The following is a 21032-nucleotide window of genomic DNA, read 5'->3' on the forward strand; positions in this document are numbered from 1 at the left end:
AAATATTTTCTCTTAATTTTATGCTTAATTAATGATATTTATATTAATTATTAGTCAAAATAATAAAATATATAATATTAATAAATTACATTTTAAAATATAAAATTTAACTTTTAAAAAATTCATCACTACACATGGTGCATGAAAACACCTAGATTAATAATTGTGACATAGCTACTAAAATTGATAACATGTATTATAGATTAATATGACATGGACAATTATATTTAATGTTAATTTATATTTTTGATAAAAAATTTAAAATATGGTAATAACTCATATATTATATTTATTATCGATTTATATTTTTGGACTTTTTAAAAATATGGCAATAACGCATAAATCATCATTAAAATAAATATATTCAATTGTGGCATTTCAAATTTTGAAATATCATTTAAATTAAAAATATTTCAAAAATATATACATATTTTTAGAAAATTATAAAATTAAATCATAAAATCAAATTAAATCGTAAAATCATTAGTTTCTTATATATATTTACAGATTTTATAAATATTCTTTAATTTTAATTTTTGACAATTCTGAAATTTTACATATTTATTTAATATATTTAATTAAAATAAATAGATAGAAAATCTACCTAAGATTATAATTTTAAATATATACATGCACATTCTTAAATATAATTCAAAATAAACAAAATTGGTTTTATCTTAATTTTAATATTCAGTTAAATCAAATTTATATTAAAATATTGATAAAAAACAAAATTTATAATATTAATAAAAAATAAATATAATTTATATTTATCTTTTAAAAAATATTTTAAAATTATTCTACTGCACATGGTGCACGAAAACACCTAGTTTATTATAAATGGGCTTACGTGTTCAATAATTTTCAGATTGGATTTTGACAATTAGTTTTATAATTACTGTAGACTGATGAAAAAGTCAATGGAAAATAACTATTCGAAAATAAATAAGGTGATTATGTTTCTATATCTTGTAGTAGGGTGGGCGTTCGGATGTCCATTCGGGGTTGATTCAGGTCTCTTTGGGTTTTAAGTTTTCGGGGTGAAAGGTCTTAGCCTCATTCGGGTATTTATAATTTCGGTTCATATTCTGGTTCGGATAACTCATTTAAATTGTTTAAAAAACTTAAAAATCTTAAAATATAAAGTAAAAAATATATATAAAAATAAATTTGAATAATGTATGCCAAAAACTTAAACTTAACATAAAAATTGATTTGGTTCGAATATTAAAAGATAGTGATGGCACAATAATTTTCCTACCATACCATATGCGATTTTTATTATCATTAAATGTGATAAATTTAGAATTAGGAAATGTATTTATTAAACTGAAAAGACAGCAATTAATAAAACTATAAATAATTTCGAAATTAATTTAATAGATTAGGAAAGATAAATTTTATATTTGGACAACACATTAACTCAACTGAAAAAGACAAACATTAAAATAGGTAACTTAATTAATATTAGGACATCACATTAACTCAACTGAAAAAGACAAACATTAAAATTGGTAACTTATTTAATTCTCAGTGACATAGTAGTGTAAATAACTTTGAAAACTTAAAGACAATTTATATGTGTACTTCTCTTTTAATAATACAGATGAAAAATGATATAAAACACTCATAATTAAAAACAAAAAAGTTGGCATTATTTACTAAGCAATAAACATAATTAAGACAGTTGGTATGCCGTTGTTTGAATAAAGACCGAACAGTCTGTAAGATAAAAGAAAGGTACTAGAGGAGGCTGTTTATAAAGGTTGCAGTTCTTGCTCAGCGACAATGGTGGTGGCTTCATCGACAGGTGTATATGGATTTGATCCTTGTTTGCGTTTCCACATCAACCAAACTCCATAAGCTAATAAACCAACAACTACAGAGACCATCACAATTGCGATCACGACAATGGTGTTTCTCATCTGCCACCTTGTCCTAAAGCACGAGAAAGGAAAAAAAAGGCTTGTGTTTGAGACAAATGGAGTGACAATCTATTCTTTAGAACTTAAAGATCGAATCTGGTACCCTTCTCTCGGAGGCTCGAGTTTGTAGGCAACGAGCTGGTAGTCTCCGAAGATGTCAGGAAGTTTGATCTGATGATTGCTAAACCGAGAAACTATGCTCTACAAGGAGGAGAATGATGGAACGGTCAAGTAAGTACATAAGATGATGAAAATCAAGCAAAAGTTAATTGTAAAAAACATCAGATACCGTTGCTGTGACATTGGAGAATAAGCTAGAAGATTGAGGAGGGAAAACAACTACTCTGATTAGAGAGTTGGTTCCATTAGAGGTGAGGTTTGATAGATAGACCTGTGATGGATGACTCAGATATTAGCAACATAAAGAAACAGCAAGCTATTGAGTGTGTTTATTATCAATAAGGCTTACCTGTGTAGTTTTGATATCGAGCTCCTTGGAGAATACCTTGAAGAGCTCTTCAATGCGAGGTTTCAGATATGATGAATTCACTGTTAGTTGGATATCAAGGTTTATTTGACCAATTTGAATCTTCTCCCCTGAGGAAATATGTACAAAAACATCAAGTGACATGATGACAAATAGGTTCTTCTTCTCTTAGTTCCAGTAGAAAATAGTTTTAGATGAAATGACTAACCTGGGAGATTGCTTGATGTATTGAGAGATGGATTTGAATCATTTAAAGGCAATTTTGCAGGTGGTGGTTGTGGTGGACCTGGTGGTGCACCATCGATAGGAAGCCTATCCGATAACTCTGAACAATTAGTTCTCCAGAATCCAACCTTAGAATTCTCACGATCATACACAACAAGTGTGTTGCGAACCACAATTCCTGATCAAAACACACAAGATATTGCGTTACCAGTGAAGGTAGCCAAAATGAAAAGAATCAGAGTAAAATGATATCTACTTACCTCCTAAAAGAGTCGTATGATCTTTCCCATTTGGGAATACACCGAGACAGTACGCGCCATGTACCTTGGAATGCTTTTATTGAACAAAAAGGTAAAATCACATCAGCTGCTACAACATTAGACATAGAGAGAAAATGAAACTTCATAAGAGGTTTAAGGACTAAGTTACTTACACGGAACAAGTAGTTTTCAGGAGACAAAAGCCATGATTGTCCACTCTTAAAGACCATCTCCACTGATGGGAATATCTTCGAAAGTCCAGAGGCATCGTTACTTAAGCATAACCCAAAGTAAACTGTCAGTATCTTCCATTGATTTAAAAAAGGTTTGATAACAAAGAGATAATACCTTGGAGCAACATGGAAGCAAGTATCTTTAAAATTCGGATCAGGGCCATCAATTTGCTTCAACGGAGAAGCTTCCCTCATCACCTACAGCAATACAACAAGATTAAGAGCTAACAACCAGAAACTGAACACAAAAAAAAAGATTAGATTTGAGAGAGAGACTCTTACAGCTTCCTCAAAAGCTGCAAAGGCAGCGTCAGGGAGATAAGCATAGGTAGTGCCACTGTCCAAAACCGCTCCGTGTTCCCCATCAAAGACTCCAGAGCTAAGCGACAACTGCTTCCCAGCAACACGTATCCCCGTCAAATCTATATTGTAATATGGACTGTCGCCATCCCGAAACTAAGAGTCAAATGTGTGGAAAGGTATTAAACCGTATCTGTCAGGATTATCCCCTAATCAGAAGGAACCAAAAAAAAAAGGCAAATCCTTTTACCTACGATCAGGGTCGGAGTCGGTGAATATCATATCAGGAGGATAAGCAAAGCCTCCAAGAACCATGGAACCTCCACCGATATCCATCCCTCCGTAACACAAGGCGAAAGAGTTTGTTATCAAGCCTTTATCCACCAACTGATCCACAAGGCTGAGATCCCCTTGCCCTAACCCGATAATGCCATCAGCGCGCTGGCTGTAGAGATCACCCGTCTCCACTGTTTCACAACCAAACACAGCTCTCTGAGGTGTAAGCTGGCTTTCGTTGCCGAAGGAGATGAGGTCTTCACCGAGGACGCCTTTGCTGCTGCTGTGTTCGGCGTACTCACGCTCGTAGAGGCATTGCTCTTTGTCGTCGTCGCAGTTGCAGTCCATGTTGCATTTGACTGGTTGGTAGGTTGTGGACATCTCCGGCTGAAACTTTGGATCCTGATTGAATCAATGAATGAATGTTGGTAAGATAAGTAAGCACACAACACAAAGGGCCCTGTTCGTTTGCTAGTCGCTAGCGTCAGTGACCAGCGACTGCGACTTAATGTCGCTGATAGTGTTCGTTTGGAGGTCGCGCGTTTAATCGCAGCGACTGTTTTTCTTTTAAAATTTTTTTTCTAATTACACGATTTTGATCCCATGTTAGAATTTCTAGCGTCCAAATTTTTAATGGCTGGTCGCCAGCGTTTGGTCGCTGCGATCGGTGGCTGAACCCGCGACCAGTAAACGAACAGGGCCAAGATAAAGATTGAAACTTTAATAACCTGGTGTTTGCCACACTGTTCACAGTCGGAGCAAGGGACGTAGGTAACAGTGCTTCCAGAATCAACAATGAGAGCAAACATCTGGGGAGGGGTACCAATCCATAGGCGAGTCGTGTAATACCTGCGGGATTTGATAATAATGCATTCTCTCAGATCGAGTAATTGGGGATTGGAAGGAAGGAAGGGGAAGGGAGGGAGTGATTGGTTTACCCGTTGAGGAGGAGATCGTCGTAGAGTCGCATGCGAGAGTGAGGGAGTGATTTCTGGAGCTTACGATGGTGAATAGAGACGGATCTCGAGGTGGAATTGGGTTGATGAGAGAGGAAGAGAGGGAGGAGCATGGGAGGGCGTGATCCATCATCATCGCTGGGAAGAGCCGCGTTTGAATTGATTGAAAGAGAGAGATAGATTAGGAGTGTGATTGTCGCGCTGATCAATGTCAGTGCCATATCTTAATCTCTCCGATGGAGTGGAGTGGAGTGAAGGAAGAAGGAAGAAGGAAGAAGAGGATGCGAGTCAAACGTTAGATCTACGGGAACCAAAGCTACTTTTTGCTTTGAATACAAAACCAGCAACCAAGGCTCTGTTTTAAACCTCAAACGACATAGTTTTAAGCTCTGTGGCTTTTTTTTTCATTTTTCAACACAAAGTGCCTTTTTCGAACATTTTTATTTTTGTCAACATGATTTTATACAAATTTTATTATTAATTCTAGTTTATTTAATATAATATATACAAAAGAAATAGATAAAAATCTATCTAAATTATAGCTTTAAATATATACATATTCTCTTGAATATATAATTTAAAATAAACAAAAAAAAATTATTTTAATTTTATGGTTCAATTAAATCAAAATGTATATTAAAATATTGGTAATAAAATAATAAAATTTAAAATAACAATAAAATTTTATTTTTAAATATAATTTAAATTTAAATTTTACTACTGCACCTGGTGCATGAAAACAAATAGTTCATTTAAAACACAAATATATACCCCATATTTAATTAAATGCACAACTAACCCAAAGAAGTTGTAAAATTGTTATTTACCTCTTACAACCAAAAAAAAACAAAAAGTTATTTTCGATTCTATCATTCGGAAGTCTACTTTTAATAGATAGAAGTTTACACCATGTAGATCCCCTAAGAAGTCTACTATGTATACTGATTCTCATATCTACGTCGTAATTTGATTTAGTAATTTAGTTTTGAAAAAATATAAAAAAAATTGTGTGAGAGTTTTAATAAATCATCAATATAAGAACAATTATGAGGTATATAAGTTAAAAATTAATATTATTGAACAATTTAAAAGAATGTATATTGTTTTGGTAATCATGTGTTGGACAATGCTTATTGTTTAGCAATAAAAGGTTTTAACATGTAAGCTTTTTAGGGTTAGATTTTAGATTTAGATTTTTTTTGTTTTATTGACCTAAATTTTACATATCAATGTTGAATAGTTTATATTTACCTATTTTGGTATTTGATACAGCGATTTATTGAGACTTTTTGGTTATCAAGTACTCATTTAGAGTTTAGAATTTGTAGTTGGACGTATAATGAAGTTTAGTCGGTTCTAGGGTATAGTAGACGTCTTTTGTAGTCTACTAGGATTTTAGAATAGAAAAATAATTTTAAATTAAAGTAAGTTTTCAATGAAAAATGTGAAAACATATATTATTAGAATAATAAAAAGAAAAATAAATAAAATTATATATCAATTTGCTAAACAAATACAGAACAAAAAACGTAGTAGACTAATTTGCAAGTCTACCAAACCAGAAAAAAATTGAGATTACAAAAATCAAAATAATTTTGATTAGTTTTAGTTTTTGTATGAATAAATTAAAATGATAATCTTCAAACTAATATTCAAAAATTGTAAGATCATATACTAAAATTAGTAAAACAACAAAGAATAAACAATCATAGTAGATTTACAATAAATGTACTCCAAAATTTTAATTCTAGAGCAGACTCAAAAATATGAATTTAATTTTTCTGTCCTATATTTTTCTCAAAATTTTATCTTAATTTGTAGGTATTTTCTTCCATGGTTTTATCTACTCCTCCCAAAAAGGTAAGAATTACATATATAGATTTTAAATATGTATTTTTGTATTTATATTTGAATAAAGTTACATATTCAAACTTTGTGATTTATTTACTACTATTTTATCTTACAACTTTACATTTTTCTAAAGTTTATTAGATTTAAAGTTATTTTTATATTTTTAATGTCTATATTTTCTGATTTAAAATATTTCGGATAGAAATGAAGTCTACTTAAAAGTTAATACAGTAGACTTCACTTTAACTTTTAAGCATACTTCATTAGAAATCTACTTAAATTTTGTTTTAATTTGTTGTCTTATATCTTTTTAATTTTATCTTATCTTGTAGATATTTTCTTCCAAAGTTTTCAAATCATCTTTGCAAAATGTAAGATTCACGTCTATTCACTTTGAATATGTATATTTGTGTTTATACTGAACTAAATTTATAGATATGAACTCTAACGAAGATGGGTTTGAAAGATAAAAGTGGGCTTTATCTTTTAGTCGAGTTTGTAAAGATGGGAAATGAATTGCTCAACTTTTCACTTGTATTTGCTCTTGTGGGCTCTCTAAAACAATAGTCGACAAAAAAGGGTCTTTAAGATACACGATTACACGCTTTAGTTTTCCTTCCAGGGCTCGCACGTGTGTCCTACTCACATGCAAGTTCGCATGCCAGTCAATGGTTTAAACCGGTTGGAATCCAATAGCATAAAAACGAATTAGACTAAACGGGTCGCTATCTACTTTCGCTTATTTTTGGCCCAAAACGTGTTACAAAATTTAAATGACGTAACTAGAGCCAACGGTCAAATACTACCTTTCTAAGATTGATCATCTTTTCAGAAAACCTAGCTGCAAATTGTTGAGGGATCTCAGGATCTCTATAGTATAAAGTTTTTGGAAAAAAAAAAGAAAAACAGATTTTGGTGAATTTTAGTGGCATAAATTAGAATATTCACCATTTGAGCTCTCTTTGATTTTTCTAGGTAGAAGATCACAGGGAAAGATCTACCAATATTCACCATAAAACATCATATGATGCTTAAAACGTCTCATCCTTATTTCATAATTTATTTGAAAAATCGAATTGGAAAATGGAGCATGAACAAAAAAAAACACTTACTTTATGGAGTACATTATGGGATGAGGATGGATATACTCTTAGTAACCACATGCTTACCTTGGAAGTTGGAACAGATGACATCCAGGGACGAGGCTAGGTGGGGAGTGGGTGGATAACTGCCCACCATAATTTTTTAGTTGATGTAATTTTGTACAGAATTTTAGTAATGCCCATTCGAACTTGTAAATGTATTTACTAGTTTTTATAGGTTTGCTTTAGTAAAACTATTCTTAGATCCACCAACTGATGACATCTAAGGTTAAGTCTTTTTACCTGATAAGGTGTGTATATTACACAAAAGACTTTGTATTGGTATATAGAGACCCGTGTTTTTAAAATCGGACCGAACCAGTGGTTAGACCGGATTCAACCATAAACTGTATATATAGTCGGATTGGATCTAATAATTAGTTCGACCATGAACCGATCACGTGATCAGATTGTATCTCAAAATTACTAAACCATTAAAACTATCAAAAATCTATAAATCTATCTATATGAACTTAAAACTAGTTTATATTTATAATTTTTAAGTTTAAAAGTTATTTATATTTTAATTATGTATCATATTTAACATTACTTTTAAATTTATATACTCAAAATTAATTAAACCAGATTACTGAACCAGGTTTGACCCGGTCGAATCTTATTGAACCGTGATCCAAAAAAATATATAGTTCAGTCTTTGGTCTGGTTTTAACAGCACCGATAGAGACCAAACGTCTAATTTCCCATGGATTCAAAATTCATAATCACAAATAATGATAACAATTTTGGTTTTGTGAATCAAATGTTAATGTGATGTCTCCACTGTTTCTAATGTGAAGAAGCGTTTCTACTGTCTATATCAATTGGTTTTTGCGTGAGATTCTGACCGGAATTAGCTTCTTGGTGTGTAAATTGTTTACCATCGAATAATTGACACACTGATTGATTTTTGAAACTCCTAACATCCTAAGGGAAAGATTTTTTTTTTTCTTTTTTTTGTAACACCCTAAGGGAAAAGATTAATATAATGTTTTTCTTCTTTCTTGAAAATATTAAAACGTCTAGTACTACTCCCAAGAAACACAAGATCTCAGAGATCACAGAACAAACAATCCTTCTGAGTGGTTTGGTTTTGGACTGGTACATTCATTCCTTTTCAACTAAAATCTTCAATTTTAATTTTATTTATTATCATTGTTATTTATTTGTTTGAATCTCTTCAATGCTATTTTCTTGGTGCTGTTTAACAACAAGACTCTTCATGGAAGGTATTTTTATTTAATGTTTTGACATGACATAGCATCTGCAAATATAATATAATAAAATGTGATATGTGTACGTATGTGATGTGCATATCTTCCCCCACACCATTTTGCTTTTCACCACTACTGAAAAGAAACAAGTACTCAAACCAACCCAATTGTTTGGTCTCACTTCATATCCTTTCAAATCAAAATCTCTAAAAACGGAAACCATTAATAAATGTTTTGTAGAAGCCAACAATGCTTAAGAAGGCCAACCAACTCTTTACTTGTCTCTTTAATTCAATGGAAATTTTTCTCAAATCTGTACTAAGTAAATAAACCAATAATGTCATGTGATTTTTCAGACAAAGGACAAGCAGCACAATGATAACGATGGCGTTTGTGAAGGGAACCATGAATAAATGATTTGGAGAAGAGTGTATTTGGTTCTAGTTGTGTCCAACCAACTCTTTAGTTGTCTCTTTAATTCAATTGACAAATTTCTCAAATATGTACTAAGTAAGTAAATAACTAATAATGTCATGTGATTTTTTCAGACAAAGGACAAGTAGCATAATTATAACATTGGTGATTATGAAAGATTGTAACAATTGCAAATGATTTAAGGTGAAAATTGATCATCACCAAACCCATGAAACAAGTAAAAGATCTTTCAAATTATCAAATACTGAAGAGTACACCATTTGAAACCGTTCATAGACACAAGAGCCGAGAGAGTAAACAGGGGAAAACATATCTTATATGTTTCTAAAAATTATTAGCGAGGACTACTTGCGAACACATCGAGAAACATTCTGTTTATTGAAGACAGCTTCATCTGCTGCTCCTGAACTCTTCTCCTCTTGAATAGAGGCTCTGGAGACTGTGATGCAGACACTGAAGCTGAAGCAGAAGCAGACGCAACCCATGATTCGTTTGAGCTATCAGAGCTGAATGATGCATCAAATACACCGGTTGGACTAGAGGGTTGCATCATCCTTTTCTTGCTTGGGATGTGATCAACCACTAACTCATGGCATTTATTTACTTTCTCCTGTTCAGGTAAATATTAATATGGAATCAGTTCTTGATCCTAAACACTAACTGCATAAGTATTTTACTGATCCAAAACTATTTACTCTTTGAGTAATAACAACACCACATACCGGATCAACTTTGAGTAGAGTCATGAGCTGAGATTCGTATTCAGCTTCGTCACACGTCTTGAAATCTCTAACAACTGAGACCATTATTGCAGTGGCTAACACAGAAGGACTGTAACTTAGAAACCTCGAATCTGAAAACCAATAACAAACACAATTCAGCATCAAAGAGATCCAAATGAAAGTCATATGGACTCAAGAGGTCTAAGCATTACCAGTAACAACGGAGAGCAGCAGAGATTCGCATCTACTCAATAACTCCAATTGCTGGTGAGACTTAGAGTTAGAGTTGAATCGACGGATAATGTGATCGAAAAACGAGATTGGAGTCACGGGGTGCATCCTCCATTCAAGAGTAGAGAGAATCAAAAGCTCCATTCTCTGTATGGTTTTAGCCTCAAAGACATATCTTGGCTCTCCCACCTTACCAAACACAACACAAAAGCAGCATTTCAACGAACAGACAAGCGACATTATACAAAAAAACTGAATCTGAGAAAGAAGCAAACTTACCTGAAGATCTAAGAGCAATGGAACACGGATCTCTTCAACTTTAGCAGCTAAAGACAGACAAGCCACAGCTGTGAGCTGAGACATCCATGGCTTATCTGTCTGAAACTTCCTGGTAGTAAGAAACCTATCGAAGTAGTTAACAGCAAGAAGAGCCGTCAACGCATTAAACCCATAATAAGTTTTCACTCTAAAGATCCAATCAAGAGCCTTCTCGCGGCACAGGACAAGAAACTCATCTAACACTGTGTCGGAAAGACACGGCCTTAGCTCGTTTTCTTTCGAAATCAAACCTAGTAACTCATCGTCATCCCACAACATGTCATGATCGAGAAAACCCAAATGTAAAAACGGAAACTTTACGACGCTCTCGTCTCTCTCTAACTCATGGCTCTCTTCCTCGCAGAAAAGCATACAAAACGGTGCGTTTTGAACCTCTTCCTCTTCTTCTAAAGCCATCTTATTTATCTTCCTCTTATGAGGATAAGAGTTTGTGAAAGTGCTTTGTTCATTCTGCCATTATAGAGCTCTCTCTCTCTCTCTCTCTCTTTCCCCCTATGGATGCTACTGCAGAGAGGAAAAAAAAGTAGTGAAGACAAATGCCAAGAAAGTGAAGGGTTTTAATCTCACGCTTGTCCTATTTTTTATTTTTGTTTTTCTTCAATATTATTTTATTTTTAATTATTTTCTGTCTTCTTTTTTTTTTTTTGTTCAAAATTTTCTGTCTTCTTTATTTTGTGTTTTCTTTGTTTTATTTTCAGAGATGGAAAAACAATTCTCTTTTATTTATTTTTACCAATAATACTGTATAAATTGAGATACATTTGTGGATAAATTTGTTTATTGCACAGGAAAAGTTATGACATAATAGAACTTGTAAAGAAACTTTAATTATCAATAATTAAGGGATTAAAATAATTAAATTCTTTTAAACACTAAACTCTTACTTGAACGCCACTTTCTAAACATTAATTTTTAATCACTAAATCTAAAATCCAAATATAACAGAAAAGTTTTAGATTTTTAACTAATACTATTATTCTGAGAATATTTTTTATTTGTATACTATTTTTTTTGTTCTAGTGTTATTTTAGGATACATAGATCCTGTTAGTTTACCTATCGCACAATCTGCAACATGTGATCACGTTGTTGTTCGTTTTGATATCGTGTAATATGCGACCTGCGATTGGTCGCAAATTGCATGTTGTTGTTGTTCATTTTAATATTAAATATATATATTATTAATATATAATAATTTATTTTACATGTTTAATTTTGTTATTAATTGATAAAATATATTAATATATTTTTAAATTCTATACTATAATTCATAATTTCAAATAATCAAATAGATAATTTTTTTAATTTCTTTTTTAATTTCTACAGTTTGTATATAATAAATTTAACTATAGTACAAAAGATATTTGTTTAAGATGGTTTATATTTTCATATTGTGTCTAAACTATATTTTACCATCTATCATTTTAGTTTATTTCTAGATTTTATAAAATACACTGTTATATTTAAATAATTTAACCCAATTGATTTATAAAATATTAAATATATATATTATTAATATATAATTTATTTTACATGTTTAATTTTGTTATTAATTGATAAAATATATTAATATATTTTTAATTCTATACTATAATTCATAATTTCAAATAATCAAATAGATAATTTTTTTAATTTCTTTTTTAATTTCTACAGTTTGTATATAATAAATTTAACTATAGTACAAAAGATATTTGTTTAAGATGGTTTATATTTTCATATTGTGTCTAAACTATATTTTACCATCTATCATTTTAGTTTATTTCTAGATTTTATAAAATACACTGTTATATTTAAATATTTAACCCAATTGATTTATAAAATTTATTTTAAAAATAAAAAAAATTTGGTAAGATTGTTTAGATTTTTCTCAACAGATTTTTTTATAATTAAACAATTAAATTTATAATAAAATTTGATATATCATTAATATCTTAATGAATTACTAAATTCTAAAGTTTTCTAATAGCATATTTTGTAAATAACTCATGAACAAATGTTAGTTATATACTATTATCTTTTGTATATAATCATTTCTAGATAATATATTTTGTGAGTTTCAAAAGAAAATATAGTTATAGATACAAAAATTTAAGATATGTTGATAATTTTATTTTGTTGATATAGAAACACTACAGAGTTTACAAATTTTAACAATATTAATTTTGTCATATCCTTTGATAAGTAGAATATCAGCATAAATCAAGTTTTGTCATATCCCCTAGTCTATATTTGAGAAGTGATTTGCCACATGCCTTCTCTACAATCGTTTTTCACAAAAACAATTGTGACGTGGCAATTAAGATTGATGACATGTCATATGGTTAAATATGACATGAACAATTACATTTAATGCTAATATATATTTTTGGAAATCTTTTTAGAATATGGCAATAACTCATATATTACATTTAATATTGATTTATATTTTTGGTAACTTTGTAGAATATGGTAATAACTCATAAATCATCACTAAAATAAATATATTCAAATATGGTATTTTGAATTTCGAAATATTATATAATTTTACTTTTATAATAATAAAATTTTTTATCTAAAATTTTCTAAATTTTCTGAATTAAAAAAAAAATAAATCATAATATCATTAGTTTCTTTTAGATATCTACAAATTATATAAATATTATTTAGTTTTAAATTTTGATAACTATACAATTTTATATGATTTTAGTAAATTTTTTACAAGTTGATTTAATAATTTAACCAAATGAAATAAATATTTTTTTATCTAAGATTTTAACTTTATATATATACATATATATTCTTAACTATAATTTAAAATAAAAAAAATATTTTCTCTTAATTTTATGCTTAATTAATGATATTTATATTAATTATTAGTCAAAATAATAAAATATATAATATTAATAAATTACATTTTAAAATATAAAATTTAACTTTTAAAAAATTCATCACTACACATGGTGCATGAAAACACCTAGATTAATAATTGTGACATACCTACTAAATTGATGACATGTCTTATAGATTATATTGACATGAACAATTATATTTAATGTTAATTTATTTTTGATAAAAAAATTTAAAATATGGTAATAATTCAATTATGGCATTTCAAATTTTGAAATATCATTTAAATTAAAATATTTCAAAAAATTATAAAATTAAATCATAAAATCAAATTAAATCGTAAAATCATTAGTTTCTTATATATATTTACAGATTTTATAAATATTGTTTAATTTTAATTTTGACAATTCTGAAATTTTACATATTTATTTAATATATTTAATTAAAATAAATAGATAGAAAAATCTACCTAAGATTATAATTTTAAATATATACATGCACATTCTTAAATATATTTTAAATAAACAAAATGGGTTTTATCTTAATTTTAATGTTCAGTTAAATCAAATTTATATTAAAATATTGATAAGAAAAAAAAATTATAATATTAATAAAATAAATATAATTTATATTTATCTTTTTAAAAATATTTTAAAATTCTTTTACTGCACATGGTGCAGGAAAACACCTAGTTCTTTAAATAATGTAAGTGACAAAATAGACACATATTAATTAAATATATCATATAGTGTCAAGTTCATGAAAAGGTTACTAGCGGATGACTTGTTATGTAACGTGGCCATTTCAAAAAATTTAGTGATCGATACATTATTTTGAATTAAGATTTGGGAGATCTTACCAACTTAATTTATTTTCTATTTATTTATATCTCATATTTTTCTGGTCTAACACTTAATTATGAAAATAACCTTAATGAACTAATAATAAAACTTACAAATTTTCAAAGACCTTGTTCTATTAAAACGCTCGAGATTTTATATTGTTTTCTATTAAATTAGTTTAGTATATTTTGTGTATCCTATAAAGGTCTTTTCTAAATATAATAACTTGATCTTGATGAACATTTTAATTCGCGCAGCTTTCTATGCTAATACCAAGGCCTAGGGAGCCAATTAGAACGTAAATGTATTGGTTGTACTATTGAAAAATATAAACCAAACCTTTTTTAAGAACAATATATACCTAACTTTAACGCTCAAGATACATAAATGCAACTCATATAATAAGCAACTAGATCTGGACCCGCACAACCGTGCGTGTATTTATTTTCAGTTATATATATATATATATTGTTTATATAATTATAAGGTTACTTATATATTTGAAGGTGCATATAATTTTTTCAAGACAATAATTTTAATATATATTTATTTTATATAATTAGTATATATTTTTAAGGTTACTTATAAATTTAAATGTGCAATAATTTTTTTTTAAATACATAATTTATTATTTTTCATGCAGTAAATTAATTAACTATTTCAAATCATCACATACATAATATATATATTGCTTCTATTATATTTGTACTGCTGATCTTGCGTTTGATTATAAAACCAAAATTTTAAAGCACGAAAAAACATATTTAAAATTATTTTGTATTAAATTATTATGAACATTACCCGTTATTCAAAGGGTTAGATTTCTTTTAGCAATTTTTATGTTTATTCATTTTAGTTGATAAATTACTGTATATAAATTTTTTAAGATAAGTTAATTTCATACATGTATTATATAGGGTTACTAATGTTAAACCATTCTACCAACATATTATATCTTTAGCATAAATAATTTTATTTATGAAAAATATATAGACTTATCAATTTAAAATAAGTATATCATATTTAGTTCAATATAATGGTTTCTTTTCAAAATGGTAGATATTATTTATAAATAGATAAAATATGATATGATTTTATTTTTAATTTTGTAAAAATCTTATTGACAATAAATAAGATTTCTACAATATCCAAATTTGAAAACGAAATTTAATAATTGTTTTGATTTTATTTTTAATAAAACAGTTTTAGGGTTGTTACCATATATTGCGGAGATTATTGTTATTAAGATTATAAATATTAGATTTCAGAATTCAGTTAATGTAAATCAAATTACATTATTGTTAGTAAGACATATTATTAATGAATATATGATAACTGATTTCTAGGGAGGGTCCATTTTTTTAAAAATCACACATTAGTTAAGGTTGTGACTTCTGTTTTAATATATAAGATACTATATAACTGAGTCAATTTATAATAATTTCGGAACAGACAGTATATTTATTAGCTAGTACAAAACAACTATACAATAAATTAGGATTCGGGAACATTTAAATATTTAATAATAAATAGTCAATAAGAATGTAAATGTATTTCTTGTGCTATTGAAAAAGATATACCAAACTTTAACGCTCAAGATAATACATATATGCAACTCATATGTATCATATAATAAGCAATATTATATAACTGAGTCAAATAATAATAATTTTGGAACAAACAGTATAGTTATTAGTTAGTACAAAACAACTATACAATAAATTAAAAAATTAACTTTCTTGAAAAAAGTAATTTCTGTCTTGAGTCCCTCTCTCTAGATAAATCTCTCCGCTTTTTCTCTAGAGATTTTCGCCGTGATTAGTGTTTTCCGGCTGACAGGTGGGTTTCTACAGCCACCACCGTCGGTCCGGCTTCAGCTTTTTTTTTCTTTTTAGTTTTTTTATGTTGTTGTTTTTCTTTTTCGGCGTCGCCTCTCCTCTTGGCGGTCGGCTTTGGCGGTCGGCCGGCCTTGACTCCGGCATTGTGTCTTGTCTTCTCAGGCAAACGGTCGGCTTCTGACTCCGCGTCGTACGGCACATGCGTGATGACGGCGGCTCTGTTTTGGGACTCCCAGTTTTTACTTTTGATTACGATGGTGGTTGTGAAGGCTTTGCTTCCGGAGGAGATTCTGGGTACCGATGGATGCTCTCCGGTGAAAAAAGCTCAGGTGATGATGACGGTGAAACCAGTGGCTTGGAGGAGATCTCGAGATTGTCTCGATGAATCTCTCCAATCAAGTCAGCCATGGTGAAACCGATGGGTGCGGCGGCAGCAGAATCCGGCGAGTCCTGGCGAGACCACTGGCGGTCTTCGTTTTCTCCGGTGATGCATGTCGGCTGGGTCAAGACTACCGTCAAGGTGATGCGTGTTCTGGGTGGTGTCTCAATCGTGAGCGTTTGTCTGCTTGGTGCGTCACGTGGCGTGAGGAGCGGTTTCGGTGGATTGGGCTTTGATCCACCATTTTTCCTTTTTTGTAATGGGCCCGTTTGTTTCATATAGTTGGGTCTCCTTATTTGTATACTTTATGGGCTTCGTCCCTTTAATATAATCCTTTTAAATGGCAAAAAAAAATACAATAAATTAAGATTCGTCACATTTAAATATTTAATAATAAAAAGTCAATTAGAACGTCAATTTATATTCATCGTACTATTGAAAAGGATATACCAAATTTTACGCTTAAGATACATAAATGTTAGGCGTGAGACTGACTTATTATTCAGGATTTGAATTTATCCGAGATCCGCTCTGAAAATATGATATTTTCAGTGCTTGGATCCGAATCCAGCAAATTTTGGATCTGTCAAAATCAAATCCGATCAAGATATCTTAAACTTTGGATCTAAATATTCGGATTTAGATTCGTATTTTTGAAATATATTAAGTTTTTAAATTTATTAATAACTATATTTGATATATTAATATTTATAAATAAAACTAGTCACATATTTTTTATATTTTAATTTTAATAATATTATATGCATAGATATATTCACAAATTTTGTAAAAATATTTAATTTATGCCATACTTTTAGATTTTTTGTATTTAAAAAACACTTTTATTTCTTAAAATTGTTTTTGCTTCGCGGATATTATAATTTCTAGACGGATATCCAATATCTAAATATCCAAAAATCATAAATCTGAATTCAGATACCAAAATCACGGATCTGACGAATACATATCCGGATCTGTGGTTACCCCAAATATCCTGGATATTCAGATCTATTTGAGACCTAATAAATGCAACTCATAGAATAAGCAATATAATATAACTGAGTCAATTTATAATAATTTTAGAAAAAACAGTATTGCTCTTAGTTAGTACAAAACAACTATACAATAATTTTAGACTCGGCACATTTAAATATTTAATAATAATTCGTCAATTGAAAAAAAAATCAACTATTTTTCTATGGTTGATAGTAATATTTACATGTTTAAATTTCTTGTAACAAGAGTAAAATGTAAAAAACACACGCTACATTTTTGTAAAGCTAAAACATAATGGTGAATGTGACTCTTGTCAGGCCATCTTTAACTCTACTATATTTCGCAATATGAAATAGAGTTTACTGTGAAAATATTTCAATAGCATTCTATTTTTCATTCTATAATATGGTGAAAGTAGATTTACTTCAAATATAAAATAATTTATTTATTTATTGTTCATCACTTTATTTTTACTCTAAAATAGAGTACCATTTGAACAAATTAAAGCTTGACAAAAAATCCAAATCCGAAGAATCAAACCGAACCCGATTCGAAAAATCAAATCTGAACCGAAATTGATTAAATGTCCGAATGGATTCAAAATTTTGATATTTAGAGAACCGAAATCGAACATGATCTGAACCGAAGTATTTTGGATATCTGAATATATTCATAAAAGACTTATATAATTAAATATATTAATTATTTTACATCTAATTTATATTAAAAACATCAAAAGTATATAAGATACTTTTATATCGTCGAAAATGCTTGAAGATGCATACAAATAGTAAAAATTAAATGTTAAAAATAGCTAAAGTATACTTAAAAACACCAGAAATATTTGATATATATATATATATATATATATTGATTCTCAATCCAAATATTTAAACTAAACTAATTTATATGTTAAATTTAGGTATTTTGACATATGTTATTCAAATTTATATATGATACAACTTTTTTTATAAATTTTGAGAAATTTAAAATATATAATGAATTTTGCAATTTCAAAAATAATTTAAATGGGTTATCCGAACCCAAACCCGAACTGAATCCGCAAGATCTGAACTGAACTCAAACCGAAATTTAAAAATATCTGAATGGGGCTGAAATCTTTAATCCTAAAAACCCTGAACCCAAATAGATCTGAACCGAATCTGAATGAGTATACGAACGCTCACCCTTAGAGCAAACTCCAACTCTATTATAGAATTACTCTGTGTTGGAGAAAAAATATAGAGTAAACCATTGGAGATGGTCTTAAGGAATCTTCAACCACACTCTATTATTCTTTCTAAAATAGAGTTTAGAGTAAAAGAGCTCCAATGAATCAATGATACTATATTTCTTACTTTATAACAGAGTGAAAAATATGTTAGCTCCAAATATAAAGTAACTTATTTTTTTTGTTCATCATTCTATTTTTAAATTTAAAATAAAGTAGTTCTATAAAGATGGTCTTAAGCTTTAGGCTTGATTGGTGTAACCACATCACTCGCAGACGTCTACGGATGTAGATAATTGCGTTTTAAGCTTTATCGAGAAGTTTGTACAATACATACATCAGTTAAAAATTGGTATGTTTGTGAAATACTTATGATTTGATTGGTTAACTATAAAATGCAACAAGAATTAAATAATAAATTAACAATATTTATCTTTTATAAAATATAAAAAATCATATTATTACAATAAATATTAAATTATATTTATAAAATTATACTATTAAATGTTTTAATTTTTAAAAATTACAGAAATTAATTTTTATTTTAAACTTTAATAATATATATTAATATATATTAGTATTTTATTGTTTCAATTTAAATTAGTCAAATACTTTTTAATATTTACATGAATTTTCTTTTTTTAAGTTGTTTTACATAAATTACATTGCCGCAAACGCTAGATGAAAACCAGTTTTAAATTTAAAAAATTTAGAACGACTTGAAACCGTTCATTGCATTTTATGTGATTATTGGAAAATATCAATAACTACTATCAGCTGCAAAGATTACCTTTGCGGATAGTAACAAAAACTAGTTATGTCCTTAGGACATCTCCAACTCAACTCCATTTTTAACTCCAAAATGGAGTAAAAGTGATTATGGAGTAACATATGCTCCAACCCAACTCCATATCTCACTCCATTTTGAAGTTTACTCCATAAATGGAGTAATCTAATTTTTGTTTGTTCATAACTCCATTATGGAGTGAAAAATGGAGTAGGATTGGAACAATTTTACTCCATATTTACTTTTACTCTATTTTAGAGGAAAAAATGGAGTTTTACATTGGAGATGCTCTTACGTGTTTCTATCTCTCTAGTCCCGGTTATGAAAACATGAGTTTCTACTTTTTAAAATATATATTGATGATCTTTACCGATAGTGAAAGAAAACAATGTGTGGTGAAAGATTTAAAAATGAAAAAGCAAAAGACAAATAAATAAGGGGAATGAGGAAAAGTAAATCACGAGAGGAAGCGAAGCGTTGGTAACAAGCGGAGTCTGAGATTTGTACAAAGTTTAATAGTGACTTCTCACTACTATATTACATATCTCCCTTTCAAAAACAAGAAACAAGAAACAAGAAATATTATGTTCATTCGCAGCCTCTAATAAGAACAATTCTATTGATTTCACTATAATTTTGACTGATAATTCTTGTAAATGCAGAGTAATTCTACAATTGGTACCTGTAACTTTTACCGATCAACTTTATCAGATATCGATTTACAATTTTTTCTATTTAGACTATAACAATTGTGATAAAACTATGCAGTTTTTATTAATTATTTAATCAGAAATTGATATGAACTTTTTAATATAAATATTACCAATAGACGAGTCATTTAGGTAACGTTTCCATTTAAGTTTGTAATCCTGTATATGCTAATCTTGTTTGCATACTTTTCAACACATCAATAATCTAGTTGTGTATTTGTTATGCTCTTGTTAAGTATATAAAATTTTGCTCCATATTCGTGCTTATTTTTAAAACTTATATTTATTAGAGTTTATTTGTGAAATAATTAAAAAGTATTTGTAGGGAGGAGATGCAGAGATAAGAAGAAAAAAAGGGTGTCCAAACCCAGATTTTGATCAGCCTCCAGTCATCTTCAATAATAAAGTCATTTACAGATGGATACCACGGCCCCAAATGCCGAAACGAGCATGCCTGCTCCAAATCCTAAAACATTACATTCAACTTAAATTTTCGCCATAGCAGAGGTCTGAGGATACACATTCCTCGCTACACTCAAGCGTATAAGAAAAACTTTCGGGACGACGAGAAGCATGTCTAAGGGAACCACCATCTCGAAGAACAGATCTGCCGGCATCGTAAATTTCTCAACAGTCAGAGATCAATTTTTTACCCACATGTCTGATTTGTAGCTTCCGGAGGCTTCACTGCCGTCCTCTAACGACAAACACACTCCTAATCACTGACGAGACACTAGAACTAAAATATTTCGTTGAGGGTTTGTCGCATCAAAACCCTCGCTACGAGATGAGAGAGGGACCACCGATCGTCGCTGGAAAATAACTAGTCCG

The 21032-nt window shown here is 29.4% G+C and overlaps 2 protein-coding genes across 2 annotated transcripts; both read right to left on the reverse strand.

Moving 5' to 3' along the window:
* Positions 1–1539: 1539 nt before the first annotated feature.
* On the reverse strand, positions 1540–4978 carry LOC108822967 (protein ASPARTIC PROTEASE IN GUARD CELL 2). The gene is made up of 12 exons (XM_018596185.2): positions 4645–4978; positions 4435–4555; positions 3681–4108; positions 3413–3569; positions 3246–3328; positions 3071–3170; positions 2898–2970; positions 2621–2815; positions 2395–2522; positions 2215–2316; positions 2029–2126; positions 1540–1938 (listed from the first exon to the last, which is right to left on the reverse strand). Exons 1-12 carry the CDS (start codon positions 4881–4883, stop codon positions 1758–1760), a joined length of 1905 nt encoding a protein of 634 aa, XP_018451687.2. The 5' UTR covers positions 4884–4978; the 3' UTR covers positions 1540–1757.
* A 4532-nt stretch (positions 4979–9510) lies between these two features.
* LOC108824375 (cyclin-D3-3) lies at positions 9511–11123 on the reverse strand. Its single transcript, XM_018597794.2, has 4 exons — positions 10534–11123; positions 10236–10443; positions 10024–10154; positions 9511–9911 (listed from the first exon to the last, which is right to left on the reverse strand). Exons 1-4 carry the CDS (start codon positions 10987–10989, stop codon positions 9636–9638), a joined length of 1071 nt encoding a protein of 356 aa, XP_018453296.2. The 5' UTR covers positions 10990–11123; the 3' UTR covers positions 9511–9635.
* Positions 11124–21032: the final 9909 nt, after the last annotated feature.

Source organism: Raphanus sativus, chromosome 2, assembly GCF_000801105.2.
Source record: "Raphanus sativus cultivar WK10039 chromosome 2, ASM80110v3, whole genome shotgun sequence".
NCBI lineage: Eukaryota > Viridiplantae > Streptophyta > Magnoliopsida > Brassicales > Brassicaceae > Raphanus > Raphanus sativus.

Excerpts from the sequence above, each read along its gene's own strand:
- LOC108824375 (XM_018597794.2), bottom strand. The coding sequence starts at position 10,989 with ATGGCTTTAGAAGAAGAGGAAGAGGTTCAAAACGCACCGTTTTGTATG. Across the intron at positions 10,444-10,533 it reads CATTGCTCTTAGATCTTCAG|GTGGGAGAGCCAAGATATGT; the intron begins GTAAGTTTGCTT and ends GTGTTTGGTAAG. Across the intron at positions 9,912-10,023 it reads CTCTACTCAAAGTTGATCCG|GAGAAAGTAAATAAATGCCA; the intron begins GTATGTGGTGTT and ends TTACCTGAACAG.
- LOC108822967 (XM_018596185.2), bottom strand. The coding sequence starts at position 4,883 with ATGGCACTGACATTGATCAGCGCGACAATCACACTCCTAATCTATCTC. Across the intron at positions 3,171-3,245 it reads TGCTTCCATGTTGCTCCAAG|TAACGATGCCTCTGGACTTT; the intron begins GTATTATCTCTT and ends GTTATGCTTAAG. Across the intron at positions 1,939-2,028 it reads CTCGAGCCTCCGAGAGAAGG|GACAAGGTGGCAGATGAGAA; the intron begins GTACCAGATTCG and ends CTCGTGCTTTAG.